The 16,631-nt window shown below is 38.8% G+C and overlaps 1 protein-coding gene across 1 annotated transcript in view; it reads right to left on the minus strand.

The window, feature by feature from the left end:
• Nucleotides 1-8,613: 8,613 nt before the first annotated feature.
• TOX (thymocyte selection associated high mobility group box) overlaps nt 8,614-16,631 on the minus strand; it is a 245,074-nt gene continuing 237,056 nt past the window's right edge. Inside the window, exons 8-9 of the mRNA XM_048507453.1 lie at nt 14,055-14,206; nt 8,614-11,271 (exon numbers count right to left, since the gene is read on the minus strand). Of these exons, the coding sequence (XP_048363410.1) occupies nt 11,235-11,271; nt 14,055-14,206 (189 nt within the window). The 3' untranslated portion in view covers nt 8,614-11,234. The remainder of the gene's footprint in view (nt 11,272-14,054; nt 14,207-16,631) is intronic.

Here is a 16,631-nt window from a genome sequence, read left to right on the forward strand (position 1 = left end):
ACTGACAACATCAGAATGAGAAATACTCTCATTTGGCAATACTTTGCTGTTTGGCCTGGAGCAAAGGGTACTGAGTAACAGCTGGCAAGCACCACGGTATGAGCTTGATATTCTGTTAGAACAGGAATGCTACCACATACAGCTGTTTCAAAGCCTTACCAGCAAGTCAGTGTCATCAGGGCAATTACACCTGGACTTAAAGTAAGCACATGTTAAGTATGCTTCACAACATATTGTAGCTTTTCACTTGTCAGCCTTTGCCATATTACTTTGCTTTTTCAGCTTGCTTTTTTCTGTCCTTTTTAAAATGTAGTGCATCAAAGAAGAATTGTCATTCAATATGAAGCCTTTAGCAAAAATGTAAATGCCGTTTATAAAATTCATAATGATATATAAAAGGTAATAGGGTTTTTTAATTAGGCAACAGCCTTGACAGAATCCAAATGTCACCATCAACTGTTCTTGGACTGTTTTGCTTTCTGTAGAACAATGAGATGCTACATGAATTAACACTTTCCTAAGGAGAGTTATACTTAAGTCCAATGATGTCAATGGTCTTGGAAGGGAACAACTCTGCATTGGATGTCACTGGTATGAGTGCTTGAAAGCAAGAAAATTTGAGTGCGATAGGATTATATTTCCTGCCAGAATTCCTGCAGTATTTACCAATGTTTTAAAATTAGTGATGAATTTGGATGAAAAACTTTGCCAGAATTGCAGAGTTTTGCTTGTTTATGAATATTTGAGCCAAGTTTTCTCCATTGGTGGACTAACCAGATGAGGTTGTTTACATCTAGCAGGATGGTGTATGGACACTCTCATTATCTCAACATTGTTAATAATACATCATTTGAAAGCTGCTGTACAAATGCTTCTTTCTAATGTGACTGATATATAAACTCAAACCCAGTGATACATTGAATGTCCTTCAAAACTGGATCATTGCATGGGCATGGCAACAGTAGCTATGCCACCAGCACATTTTTCCTCTGGGCTAGAGCTGCGTCTGTCATTTGACAGAAAGGTAGGAAATTGTGTAGGCTGGGAATACACATTTAGTGTCCTAGTTCTGAATATCACATATTTCCCCCAGTTCTTCTGAGATAAACTGATGTCTCTCATGATAGGTAACTTTTGAGAAAGGATAATTTGCTTGTTTGAATGTTTCACTAAAAACAATGCACACAATTCCCTAGAATAGCTCATCAGTTGAAAGGTTAGGCTACATCTAAGTTGCACAGATATTCATAACAGACTGCCTTAATGTGGACTGGAATTGCATGGGCATGGCATGTGGTTGAACAAAAATGTTTAGTTTTTGAAATGGTATGGATACTGTATTATCCCCTTATCTTTTGGTAAGGAATGGACAACTACAGTAATATTCTATTTCTTAAAACCATTCTTGAAATTTAATTGGCAGTAAAATGATTACTTCTCTGTATTACTTTGGCTACTATTATGTAAAGCAAAGTGTTTATTCTGAGACTCTCTCTCTGTGTGTGTAGAGCTACAAGAATATTTGTGAGGCCACCAAAATGAAAATGTGCTTTAAAAAAGGACATTCTAAATATTTTCTAGCAATTTGTGTGATATTTTCATCATTTATTTCCATATTACGTTTCCAGATTTAATATATTGTGGATTGAACACTCAACTCCACTCAACATTGTGCTCAAACAAGTGGGGAAATACTCTTATATCTGTACAACTTCCCATGCTATTCTTAAATCTCCCCCCTGCCCCCCATAACCCTCATGGTACCTTTTCAGGGCTGTGGAAGGCTGTAACAAGGAAGAGGAGGTGGTAAAGATCCATTCAAGGAGTAGAATTCCCATGACAGTTCTGGGAGCCAAATCTATTTATACTTAAATTGCATTTAAGTATAACACAAGTTTAACACAACAGATGCAAGTTTCCAATCCATTTTGATAACATGCCTAGTGCATCATTATGCTTCATTATGCGTGAGATGTTCTTTAATGCCCTTCTTACTGACACCGGGGAAAAATTTCTTAATGCTTTTTTAATCATATGGAAAAGATTTTTTTTTTTAAAAAAATAAGGTATAGTTTCTAGTTTCTAGTAAAAATCCTGTCATAATGGATAAGGTAGGAAAGTTTTTACAGTTGCTTATAACACAGTCCAATCGGGGGGGTGGGGGTGGGGGGATAATCTTCCTCTGAAGGCAGCATGCCCTTACACTGGTGGGAATGCCCTCCCCAGGTCACTTGCTCCAGTTGAGAGGCAAATATGCTGATGCAGCCGTCCGCAGTGCCCAGTCTCACATCAGTGGTCCCACATCATCCCTAGTTATGTTGGTGTAGTGGGGGCAGGGCTGAGTCAGCCTCCAGAGCCTCCAGAGTCTGATTGGCTCCCCTGTGCTGGCGGAAACACTAGCAGAGATACACCACAATTTTTGTGGCATATCTCTAATTGCCTCCTCTGGGTGAGTTCTTTTAAAAACATTTTGGGCTTCTTCAGGCTGCAGGAAAACTCTTTGGAGCAGATTGAGTAGCACTAAAGCAGCACCGCCCCCCCCCCCCGCCTCACAGCCCCGGATTGGGTTGTTATAGAATTTAAACTTTGAGACTGTGTTATTATCAAACTCTGTGTTTATACTCTGTTAATACGTCAATAAAGGTATTATTGTTGTTGTTTGAAAATAGTTTTATCTGAGTATTCAGTAATGTATTCAGTAATGAAAAGAAACAATCTTCTGTCATAGGCAAGTGAACAGCTGCAGACTGCAGAGAAAAGTGTGTTGTTTTAAAGTCCAGGTATGTCAGGAGGCATTATTGTTGCATTCAGAGTGAGGCATAGGAACAGGGAAGTCACCTGATTGGTTGACACAACCCTGCACTCTGATTGGTTACAGAAGACTTGATGTCACTGAGAGGAAAGAGGTTATCTCCCTATGTAAAACTACATTAGAGGCTTTTGGAGTTAGACATCCCTGAAGTGAACAGCTATCTGGCTTTACTGTACTTGGCAAATAACCTCTCTGAAAAAAGTAGTTCAGTCAGTGAAGTAAATCTGTCTGATTCTACTGTGTGCTGTGGTTTAAATAAATATATACAGACTGGAGGCAACTGGTGATTATGTTGAGGATACCAGGCTGAGGGGCATATATATAACCAGCGGAAATATATCTTCCAGGAAAAGGGAAGAAGAATCCCAAATACCAGTTAGTCTGGGGTACTGGGTTTTGCTTTGAGTTTCCTCTAAAGAGAATGTCTTATGTTTATTTTGCGGGTTTTGTATCTGTGAGGGCTGAGTGAGATTACTTAATGTTCCAAGCCTAATAGAAACCTGTGTGTGACAGAAGTGATCAATTGGCCAGACTAACATATTATATAAGGCTGTACTATCTAAGTAACTGTACTATACTCTGTTCAGGATAAAGATGACAGGAGATTTGTGAATTCATCTGCCATTTCCTGGACCGTGTTTGTTGTAGAATGCTCCACTTGGTTCCTAATGCCTGCCTAGTTCTGTCCCCAAGGTACTAGGACCCAAACAGAGCGTTCTAGAACAAAGATGGTTCAGTTAATAGTGGCTGAATTTACAAATCTCCTGTCATATTTATCCTGAACAGGGTCATCTGCAGAACATTTAAGGTTACTGAAACTAACCTAACTTATATGAGCCTGTGCCTGAAAACAAATAATACTTACCTGCCAAAAATCTCTGTTGTAAATATACATTTCTGCTGCCTTATCCATTCCTTTCTCCAAGTTGTTCACCCATCTTCTTTCTTTTTAAATAAATCTTTTATTTTGTTTAAGTTATCTCTGCCTGTCATGTTCCTGATAGTCCTGCCATTTGTTGCTTGTTTTGTCCCCTGAGCAAGCCTCCTGTTGAGAGTCTGGGAACTGCTTAAATAATGACATCAGTCTTTGGCTGTTTCTGCACAGCTCAAAAACAGTGCCTTAGGGACTGTAAAAACACAGTTCCTTGGGTGCTGTTTGCACAGCAGCAGAACAGCAGTGCCATGCTCAACCCCCCCCCCAAAATGACGTGAACATGTTGCTTTCAAAATACGCTCCATGAGCATGTTTTTTTGGAAAGCGGCATCTTCCCGCTGGCACCGTGCGAAAGTGTGAGGTCGCAGCTTTCAGGTGCTGCTTGTTTGCATCTTTTGTTTACCTTGTCTTCCCTCTGAGGCTCTGGAGGAAGAAGGGATACGCCCACACTGCCCTCTGACCCCCGTGGATTAGAGGGCAGCACAGGCATGTCTCTTCCTCCATCTGGAGCCTCGAAGACAAGGGAAACAAAACATGCAGACTGGAGGTGGAGCTGCCTCCACGGTTCGCAGCAGCTTCGAGGTTGTCCACATAAGATTGTGCGAACAGTCCTGTGGCTCCACCGGCATTAATTATGCTGGTGGACAGCTGCTTCTGCCGCTGTGCAGAAACAGCCTATGTGTTTGGCTATCTTGTTCTTTCCCAAAGGTTTTACCATATTTTCTGAATATAGTTTCTCTTCCCCATCCCTGGGCTTCCAGGGTACATTCCAGCCTCTGTAGTTAGAGATAATGTTGCTTACTGTCTGAACCTCGTTAATAAAATAAAACGTTTTATAGCTGCAAGAAAAACAAAAATTCTTACAAAAAAGGCATTCCCCATGTAAAAGGTGTGGTGGCACAGAAGCGGTGCTGTCCCTGGCTGCCACACATTGTGGATTGGGCTGCTTGAGGCCTTGAAGTGCCAGAAAGACTTCAGGAACAATTTCCTGAGACTTCAGAAAAAGCTTAATTGACCTGACCTGGTCACTAGGAAGAAAAATATAATAAAACTTCTGGGAGCAAGAGGAAGGTCTCTTTTGTGCTGATTCCATCAAGGCAGACAGAACTCTTACCTGAAGTCTGTTTGAGAAGGCCATTGCCACGTACTAACCCACACTGAGCAGAAGCTTTAAGATAATGGGGACCCATTAGAACAACTAATCTTTTAAGCTAAAGAGCCTGCCATAGGTTGGCATGTGCTAGGGCATGTACCGAGGGAAGGCCGGAAGAACTACATTTTACCTTTTTCTTCTGAATCCCTTGCTTGTAGATATCTCTTCCATCTATACTAATGTCATTGTGGAAGAGGTCAGAGCCATTATTATTGATTTACTGAATACCAGATTCGATCTACATCCTCCCACAACTTTTGTTGCTCAATTGTTAGATATTATTTTTGAATTTAATAATTCTAGCTTTGAGGACCAATTTTATTTATAGAAATTCAGTGTGGCAATGGGAGCTATCTGTTCTCCATCTGTAGCCATCTGTATTTTATGATTCCTTGGGAAAATAAATTTATTTTTGATAGACACAAGGACCCCTTTTTTGAAGATATTTTTTGTGTTCAAACTACATAGATGACTTGTTCATCATTATGAAATCTGAGATTAAGGCCCAACAGTTTCTTACTTGGATCAATGAACAATGTCAGTATATACAACTGGCAGGCAAAATTGATAAACACATAGTTTTCTGGATCTTTAGGTTTTTATCTCTCAGAGTGAGCCCTTCGGGGGTAGAGCGGTCCATCAAATTGAATAAATAAATAAATAAATAAATAAATAAATAAATAAATAAATAAAAACGACAACAACAACAACAACAACAACAACAACAATAATACAATTCAGGTGAGACTTTTCAGGAAAAGCACAGATCATAATTCCTTTCTTAAGTCACACCATCCTTTACACTTATGTAAAACTTATATTTTAGCTAGTCCCTTAGGCTCATTCTGCACATGCAGAATAATGCACTTTCAAACTGCTTTCAGTGCTCTTTGAAGCTGTGCGGAATAGCAAAATCCACTTGCAAACAGTTGCGAAAGTGGTTTGAAAACACATTATTTTGCATGTGAGGAAGGGGCTCTTGACTTAAAAGGACTGCCACCTCAATGGAGGATTATAAAAAAGCTATCACATTTGCTTTCTGCACAGCTTATAAAATGTGGGTATCCAGAGGATTTCATTTTTACAACCAGAAGCAGAGTATTTAACACAATAATTATTTAAATCCAAAGAATCTACTAGAAGTTCTCACCTCTTTTGGGCACTAGTTTATAACTGATTGTCTTATGATATGAAGAAAATTCTACATAAGCACTGGCATATATACTGTACAGTCCATACTGACCTTACTCTTAAAATACTCTTACTATAACTTGTCTCACAGAAAGAAAGAACCTCAATGTTGAATTAACCCACAGCCACTTCCTGGACCTTCTTTGTATTGAAAGGATGGGGTAGCCATCTTAGAGAACCAGGAAAAATGACAAAATTGAAAGGCTTGAGTTTAAAAAAACTCACAAAGAAATTCCAGAGATACAGATGATTTTTATCCAAGGCAGCCATTTTAATATTGGACTTTTTTTTTCTACAGCAGAAACACTCTACTTTCACTTCCTTTGAACAAGGCAGACCCACGTTTTTATCTTTGATGAAACAGAGTATAGTCCATCCACAATAAAGGAACATTATAAATGTGGTAGGCATTCTGTTTGTAATTTTTTGCACAACCACAAAAATGTTTGTGCAGTCATTTGCAGGTTGTTCTTATGAATTTAAACATTTCAGTAACTGTGACTTGGGACATATTGTTTATTTAATGCAGTGCATTTTTTAAAAAAATGTGCGGATCTAGTTTAAGAACGATAAAACAAAGAATTTGTGAACACTGATCCAGGGTGAAGAACCACATTATACATGCCTTGCTTGTTTAACGCTTCTGTCAAGCTGGCCATTTTGAGAGTGACTTAATTTTTCACGCTGTGGACTCTGAATGCTAGTAAATATGACTAGATAGATTCAAAAAGAATTCTTGTGTAACCAGAAGTGAGGTTTATATACTGGTTTGACTCCCTTGAACCAATCAGGCTTAATTCACAAATAGCACTTGGTTGTTTCCTGTAATCTTAACAGATAATTCTTTGCATTAGTACTTAGTATAAATATTTCCACTTGTTAAGATGATAATTAGAACCTGTACCTTTAATAACTCAACTTCTATTGTTAATAGTCTTTCGTATGTGTGTTGGTTATTGTGTTAGTTCATATATCGTGCTCTCTTCACTTTAACACTTCATTAAATAGCGTTTTGCACTTTAATTAGTTTTTAAATCAGTACCACTAGGGTATAGTGATTTGTTTTTGAAGTCATGGTTACACTGTACTCTACCTGTGGATCCTTTAAATAACTCAGACATAGCGTTGACTTTATCTGGATGCCACAGTACCACTTTGGTGAGCGGTGAGTTCTAGTATGATGCAGATAACAACAGATGCATAGCAAGTGTTGAGGGTAAGTAAGCCTTCATGGAAACATTTAATACAGTGCTGTTTTGAATGTGTATAGCTTACCACTTAATTACCATATTCGTTTTATTTCAGCATAGCAGGTCTTACTATAAAGAAGAGTTTCTCCTGGGAAGCAAGCCAAACCTGCACTTATTAGTTATCCTCCCTGAGGAAGCTGATTAGCGAAACAGATGTGAAAGCTAGCACTTCTGTGATGATGCTTGATGAGTTATGCTGGTGCATTACTTTGTTAAGTGTTTATTTGTATTGTGACTATCACTTTAAATTGTAAGGGAAATCCCCCTTGAAATAGTGTATTATAAGGAACTAATGTTCCCGGTTGAAATAGTGTATATTTTTACTGATGATTGTTCTCTTCCTTGTCTTTCTATAGCACTGTATGGGAAATGTTTTGTTTGGTAATATGCTACAAGCATGAAGTGTTTTGAACACAGACTTTTTTTACCATGTGTTTTCTTATTGTAACCTTGTTATTAAAGCCCGGTGTGGTAATTTGGTGTTTTGTTTTCACCTGTGACAAAATCTTTTTCACCATAGTTTAATTTTGACCCATTTCTTCATGGCTTTCATTAGAGGTAGAAACTTTAGGCAGTTGCTGGGAGCCCAGATGCCTTGGAGTGCACAGTGGAATAGGGCCTGAAGGTCAGAGTAGGACTGTTCTGCCACACAGGGCTAGACATTTTCTTACACAATTATATTTCACAACAGCAAATTTCACCATTCCGTTTGACACAGACTCACTGGATTCATTGGAAGAGTTCCACATGTACTAGGGTCCATGTATAGAAGGAAGTATTTTAAAAACTCACACTAATTCCTTGGTTTTGTTAAACATAGCATATCCCATGATGTTGTATAAGGACAAAAATACTAGGTATTGTGCAACACCTTGCTTAAGCAGAACTATGCTAAGTTGGTGTTCATTTTTGCTTGCTTATCACTGTATCCAAGTCAGAACTTCTACAGAACTCTTTGCAGCAATTGCTCATGTCATTGTTCCTTGGGAATAATTTCAAAGGGATAGATGTGTCAGTCTCTTATAGGAAAATTAAAAGCCCAAGAGCCCTTAAAGATTAACATTTATTCCAACATAAGGTTTCATGAATCAGAGCTCACTTTCATAAAACCTTTGGATAGAATAAATTTTGTTAGTTTTTAATAAAGTGCTACTTGGCTGCTGTTCAGTTTTGCTCTGTGGTAAGAGATTTCAAGTACTTCCAATGACAGTGAAGAGACAAATCTTTAAATATTGGTAAATACTCAAATAGCAACATCTCCACACACAAGTAATTTATTTATGATGCATTTTATTGACATTAATATTTGCTTCTAGTTTGAACCTGGGTTGCCTACTGAAAAACCATGTTAGCATACCCGCTCTAGAAACAATCATGATGGTATAATACTCTTGCACCAAATTCTGTCAAAATGATTCCCATGATCACTTGTTGACTCCTTTTTTAATAGAATTAGTTTGAGTGGGAAATGAAGTTTTACCTTAACAAAACAGAGAACATTATCTAATTGTTAGTGCTGGCATGTTTATAAATTATGGAACCGAAAGACAGTACATTATGAATGCAATTATGATTTCCTATGGATTCAAGACAAGAAAATTAGAATGCAGCTACGACCATTTGAGTAATTACATCTGATCTGTGTTATTTATTAGTTATTACATGCTCAAGTGATTCAAGGTTGTACATTGCCTAATTTCATTGTAAAACAAACGTACTGTAATTTTAGGCATTTTACAATATTTTGGGATTGGATTAACAAAATGTCTCTATTTCTCATGTGAAATAGAGGCCAACTGATTATCAATGAGATCAGTACAACAGTTCTGAGACTTTGCGACAGAAAGCAAAGTTAAGACAAGAAACCTACTGCTATAATCGTCCTCAAACATAGAAAGATGGCTTGCCTGACTGTACTCATTGCCTAGGGCAAGCAGGCTAAGAAAATGGAGATGTAAGTTGCCTAAGATATTGTCTGATGCTTATTTGCCTTGGATAGAGGGATGACTAAAGTCCAAAACTAGACTGTTGTTAATCAACATTCATTGGGACATTCATAGGTTAATCCCATCACCATGCCTGTTCAAGAAACAGATGGAAGAATCTGAAATTATTGGGACTCAGATGATTGTTCTTTCATTTGTAGAAAGGTGTATTCTGAGAACCTTGATACCAGCATTGGTTGTATTTAATTACCAATTATTTAATATTTAGTTTTGGTCTCTCTCAATCACTATTCTATTCTTCAGCTTGTAGTTACTTAGGAGGCACTGAAACTGCCTCGTTTCTACTAATTCCTACTAAAAAAAATCATCACGCAGATCCTTTGACTTCATAACTGAAGCATTTTTGGTAACTTCAAATTTTGGTTTTCTTTCTCTATTTTAATTCCCCATTGTTTTTTAGGGGATACGTTCTTTGACCACCAAAGACATCCATTTCCAAATTGTGGCCACATTCTAGTACCCAGCACATTATCTAGAACTGTACTTGTGCAGTGGGTTTCCCTCTAAAAGCAGGGGAATTATGTGTGCATGTAACATAGCATGTTCAGAAAGCACATAAAAGTATAGGAATGTCCTTGTATACATCAGACTTTGGATTATAATCTGGGCATCCTTATTTAGTCACCATATTGGGGACTAAATAATGTTTTACTTGAACAGCTTCTTCTTGCATGACTAGAGAAACAGGGAAGTACCTTTTTCTCTTTTGGTCTCAGATCAACATATGAACTACAGAGTATTTTTTTTTCTCCAAGGGGGAAAAAAAGCTGATTTGACTTTATTCATATCACGGTAAAAACTAAAAGTATTCACACCAGCAGCAAATACATTGATGCCAACAAAATTAGTTTTTTTAAAAAAATTATTTTTAAGATGCTAACAAATTTACTTACAAACACCTATATTTATTAATTCATAAATAGGCGCAACAGCTTCCATAAAAAAAAGATTAAATACAGACACAGTATGAAGAAACAATAATACATAGCCATATGTAAAGGTTATAATATAGCTGTTTCCAATCTGTTTCTGCATCTAATAAAATATCAAGAAAGCATTTGGCAGTTTTATACATAAGAGGACGTAAATGACATTTACTAACCGTTACACATAAAGTGATAAAAAAGCAGTTTTAGGCAGTACAAAATAAACATGTTTGCTCTTTTCTCAACGCTAACATTTTTTGTATAATCAATGACACAAAGCCAATTTCTGCTTAATTAAACTCATTTGGGAATATTTTTCCTTTTTTTCTTCAAAGAGTTTGAAAATATAGACTATTGGTCAGTTGCTTAAAAATGAAGTAAAAATATGAATGCTTGCCAATTTAACCCCCTTTGTGAAATCAATAAACTGGAATGAGCCAGTTTCAAATTACAGTTAGCTACAAAAACATTCACATTTTATACTCTAGGAGAGTGTAACATAGATGCTATTTACAAACTTGCTATGATTGCTACATCAAGCCATTTAAAAAGTCTTTAGTAGTTTCATATAAACACCCATTATGAAAACCAATGGAAAATCCAGGACTTTTATCCAAGACATCTACAGTTGCTAAGGCAGTTACTAGCGCAGCACTTCACAGCAAAAATAAAAACCAACATAAAATTTGAATGGTCCAAGCCTCCTTCCTTAAAGAAAGAAGAAAAGCAATCTCCATTAAAGAATGTTGGAGGAGAAAGTAAAAGAAGGAAGGGGGCAGAAGAAGGAGCAAGACTAAACTTTTTCCCAGAGTGAATGACCCACCAGCTCAAATAGTCCTAAGTGCTTAGCAACTTATATTCTCTAAATAAATGCAGAACTGCCTTGACTGCATAAAGCAATCATGATGAGAAGACTTCCCTGCATTCCTCAGTGGAAAGGAAGGTGCTTTCCCCAAACATGTTCAGGTGAGGTACAAGGCTTTGTCCCTCTGCATGGCCCTATAGACAAGGGGTAAATAAAAAGAGAGAGAGAGAGAGCAAAAGTTAGCATTAATCAAAATCTGATATGAATGGAGGTGGATATTTAACTCTTGAAAACAGTATGCTCCTATCTCCAGAAGTGAAATGTGATATTATTTATTACAGTATTCATGTCCCACTTCTTCATCACAGTGGGTTTTCCTAAGCAGCTTACTTGAAAGACTAAAATAAAATCAAGTATATGTTAAACATTTACTATTTTGCAACACATTGACTCAATAGAATAGTATTCAACAAAAACAGCCAGATAAAACAATACAGTCCAAACAGCATCAGGGTAAGGGGACATTCAGATCTAATTAAGCAAAACAAAACACTCTCCTAAGACAGGATGACCAGTTTCCCACCAACATGACTGGATTTGACCCCTTCTGACTAGGTGTCAGATGAGGCTGTTTTTCTTATCATAGAGATAATGGGTAAGTGTTGCTTATTGTCAGTGACACAGGTATAGATTATTTATGGGGTGGATTCGGGGGTCATGGCCATGCCCCCACCCACCCCTGGGGGCATGGCCATGCTTTCCTAAGTCCTGCCCCTGGCCTCAGTGCTTATAAAAGCAGCTCTCTGAGATCAAGGACAGCAGACTCCCCTGCCCCCCCCTGTCTGGGCTCCCAGCCAGCAGCCCCTTCTGCCCTCCCCTAGCTAGGGAAAATGGAGTCCAGTACAAAATCTGTTTTGCGGGCTCCCACCATGGGCGGCCACTGTGATGCTGGAATCCACCTCCAAACAGCATCACTTTCAGTGGTGTTTAAACTAGGGAGCCCAGATTCTCCTTTTAAATCCACCTTAAAGGGAGAATCTGGGGTCTCCAGTGGATTATCTTCCACCCTGAAACAGCATCACTTTCAATGTTTAAACTGAGGACCTCAGATTCTCCCTTTAAATCCATGCCAAAGGGGGTGGATTTAAAAGAGAATCTGGGGAAATTGGGGGGTCCCTGCTGTTAGGGGTGCAATTGTTAAGCTAGCAGCACCAAACGTTCAGGGTATCTTTAGGAGACTCACCTGATGATACCACCCAGGTTTAGTGAAGTTTGGTTCAGGGGGTCCAAAGTTATGGACCCTCAAAGGTGTAGCCCCATCTCCTATTAGCTCCCATCGGAAACAATGGGGGATAGTGGCACCCCCTTTGGGAGTCCACAACTTTGGACTCCTGAACCAAACCTCGCCAAACCTGGTGGTATCATCAGGAGAGTCTCCCAACAAATCCCTGAAAATTTGGTGCTGCTAGCCTAAATGCCGCGCCCCTTACTGGCCAAAAACTGAAAAAACGCACAAAAACCCAAAAAACCCACAAATGGGGATGGAGGTTTGGACATGTAATTGGGGGTTTGAACCCAGGAACCCCTCCCCCCCTTACCTACATCCTTGCTTATCCTAACTGCTTGTTCATCTAGTGGTCCTCAATGCAGGCACATGCAAGACTGCACTTGGGCAGGCCACCCGTGGAACATTTTAAATAGCATATTAAGAGCTTTAAGTCACAAATTGGGTGCTCCTCTTCGGTAGTCACAGTCTGGTCTAGCTATGTCTCCTGCCCAGGTTACATGACTCAGAGGAAGGGTGCACCCTTCACTCTAACTCTTCAGTGCCGCAATGAGCCACCCCTTTTGGAAGAAGATAGCCCATAGTGTGGAAAGTTGAAGGGACATGTGCCTGCACAGAGGACCACTAGATGAACAGTTTTGGTAAGCAATACTGGTTTTTTATCACTGTGTTCTCTGTGCAGTCTCATGTGAGATTACATGTTGTGGAGGCGGGTATGGAACTATAAGTGAGCCAGAGATTGCAATACAGCTTTATCCACAGTCATTGCAGCCCCATCATCAACATCCACAGCACAGTACTTGACTAAAGTCAATAGAGTGGACCACATCACTACTTTACAGACATCATTATGGTCCACCTGTGGTTTAAAAACTGTTGAAGTAACTAAAGCTGCTTGGGTATAGTAATCAGTCCAATACAGGTGAGCTGCAAGCAGTTTTTTCTACAGGTACCATTTTGTCTTAAGCATGAGGCAGCTCAGCAAAAGGACTTAGCAAACTAAGTCCCCCCCCCAAAAGTAAAATGGATAAACAGAATGACGCTAACTCAATAAACTAAAAACAAACCACAACTAGAACACTCTACACCACAAAAGCTGATCTGAAACAAGTCTCATAGGCCATGACCAAGATTAGCAATCAGAGAAGTCGAAATCATCTCTGCTCCTTGCAGCAGCAAAGAAAGATCTGGAAGAAAGGGTGTGCCCCTACTCCCCAGTCATGGGACCTGGGCTGAACGATGGCACTCATTTTGTGACTAAAAGCTCTTAATATGCTATCTAAAATGCTCTGAGGCTGGTCTATGCAAATGCAGTCCCACAAAGGAACCACACAGAGGCCATGACGATGAACTTTTCATTATCTCTTCTTACTTGTTATTGTTTCCCTCATCATCTGAAAGTGTTGGATTTTCTGTGTCTCACTTATTTCAGTCAAATATGAGACTTCTTTGCAATTAAACTTATGAAGGTTTGCCTCCTCTGACTCTCCAAGGTAAACTGAAATGTAATTGTTATTAAAGCAAAACACTACTATTTTTACACTGTTTTTTTTTCACAACAGGACTCTTGGTAAGCAAATGTACCCAAACTCTATCATCTCATTTAGACAACAAGAATAAAAATAGATACCACAACAATTTCTCAATACATCATAAATACTCAATGACAGATGGCATTCATTGGCTGCTTACCCATTACTGCAGTAATCATTATTCCAGTCCACGCCCTGTGCTGGAGGATTTCTACACCCTGAACGAACGTATTCCATTGCTTGAGTAACAACTTGCGCAGCTGTAGATGTAGGGTTGATAATATTCTGGTAGTCAGGCTGGAGAGTAAAACCCTAAACAAGAAAAGAAACAATGCAATTCAAAGCAAAGTTCAATTAGCCCAGTTAACATCTTAACGGAAAGTCTTGACAAAGTCTCAAGCCCTGCTTCTGAGTTCTCCAACTTGAAGCAAAAAAAAGGGGGGAAAATAAGACTCGTGCCTTTTCAGAAATAACTTTAATTGGTTGAGAAGCAATGCAAGATAACACACTACAAGGGTAGAACTCCAAGACAAAGAATAGAGACATTTTAAAAGCCATGAAAAAAAATAGCTCATTCAACACAGGGAAATAAAAGAAAGGTCTGTGTGTTTCTTACAGCTCGTATTTCGAATCAACCCAAGGATGCACTATTAGTTAATTCCAAGAATATGCAACAGAATCTTTTTGAAGGATGCAGGCAGCAGGTGGCTGAGTGTTTTATTAGACTACACCTATTCACGATTATTGTTCTCAAACCCCTTTTATTTGGTGCAGTCACAAAAGGACCATCTGCTGCTCCTTTTATTTGCACTTCTTTCTCAACTACACAAAAATTCAACCAAAGCTTTTTAACAGTTGTTGGACTAATGTAGCAAAAGCAGAGGAAAGGAGGAAAAACCTTGCTGTTGTTTTCACCCAGAAGTGAGCTATGCTTAAATGTTGTTTGCCAAAAGTAGCAAAGCCGAACAGATTTTCAAGAATGGTAACCATTGATTTTTCCATACAGCATTTAGCTTAAATAAACAAAGAGGCCTGCAGAAAGGTTAGGAGTACTTTATAGTGTACAAGCACAGCAATAAACCAGCTAATGTCTGCTTGAGGAATACTGGCTGGATGGGTCTTAAAGAGATAAACTTTCCAAGGACATCAGAGAAAGTATACTTGCTGAAGCAGAATGTTTCATTGAGTTGAACAGAAACCTTCCTGAAATTCCTGCCACAAAGTGGTATGGTTTAAAACAGCTACTATCTAGCTTCTGTTACCTTTTTTACTATGCTTAATTATATGGCCATTCTGTAACACCCAAAGCTTGCCTTGAAATTGCTCTCTGTGCTGGAACATATGCTGCTCAGTTGCAGGCCACAGGACCTGAAACTACACTGTAATTTTTCTTTTTAGCCCAGTCTTAGATAATAAAACCAAGTGTACAAAATTACACAAAAAGTTGTTTTTTAAGTATCCAGGGATCTCTGGAGTTGCTGAGCTAGTTCTCAAGGTGTCAGTAAATGAAGCACAAGAGCTGTGCCATTTTGTGATTATCTGACCAAATATACGGGGGCCTCAAAATTGTGTTAAAGCTTCCGCAGCATCGCTCTATAAATTGTCTGTATGGCTACTACAGCTCATGTGATTCATACTACTCTACCTGCCAGTCTAGGACTTGGTCAAAATAGGAAAAAACAACACTTGGCTTAGCTAATCAACAAATACTCTCCCTTTTCAAACAGGCAAATTTTGACATCAAGTTTTGGCTCAGCTCTAAAGTGGATACAATTATATTGACTCTGGCCTTTTTAACTTACCAAAAAAGAATCAGTCACACATTTTGAATCCATAAGTTATTTATGTAGAAATGTTTAGCTATCCATGTTCTTGTGGTAACTATGCTAAAGAAAATAACAATTTTGGTCATGGTTGATTCTCTATTAAAGCATTGGGAACCTGAACATAATCCTGTAGAAAATCTAGTTATTTTTGCACTTTCTCAAGATTACTTTTCACTTTTCATTGAGACTAATAGTCCAGTCCAGAGAGGTAGGGGTAAAACCCACTTCTGGAGGTAGTACAGACCCTTGTGGCTGAATTTGCTCTCCCAGGGGCACTTACCCTGGCAAGGCATGCCCGAGGGATGCAGCTCATGTCAGTTGGCTTCCATCCTGGCATTGAGGCCAATTACGTCATGGCCTGGGCTTGGACTTACACCACCCTTTTGGATGACATGTCCATTAGGTCCTATGGAGGGCTTTCCAACAGCACAGGGATTTTGCGTTTTCTGCCTCCCTGTGCCTCTGGAAAGCTCTCTGTAGGCGGGGGGGGGGGCAGTGTGGTGGCCTGGGGCTGTGGACTGGCCTGTAAAAAGTATAATAGATTCAAGATATTAAGGATTTTTTTTCATATTCCTATTTCAAACACAATCTCCAATTATGGCGCCCCCCCCCCCCTTTCTTCCTTTTATAATATCTGCGGATCCTGCCATTCCTCCCTCCTCTTCTTTTTTTGGGATCTGTTAGTAGGACGCCATCTATTTATATTTGACTGAACGCTGCTTTTAATGGGGTAGTTTTAATACATATAGAGCCACTGTTTAATACTTATTTATTCCAATTTGATATTACTGATTTTATTGTGTGCTCTACTTCTATGTTTTGTTCACCGCCCTGAGCCCTTCGGGGGAGGGCGGTTTATAAATACAATTAATAATAATAATAATAATAATAATAATAATAATAATAATAAT

Source organism: Sphaerodactylus townsendi, linkage group LG09 (genome assembly GCF_021028975.2).
Source record: "Sphaerodactylus townsendi isolate TG3544 linkage group LG09, MPM_Stown_v2.3, whole genome shotgun sequence".
NCBI lineage: Eukaryota > Metazoa > Chordata > Lepidosauria > Squamata > Sphaerodactylidae > Sphaerodactylus > Sphaerodactylus townsendi.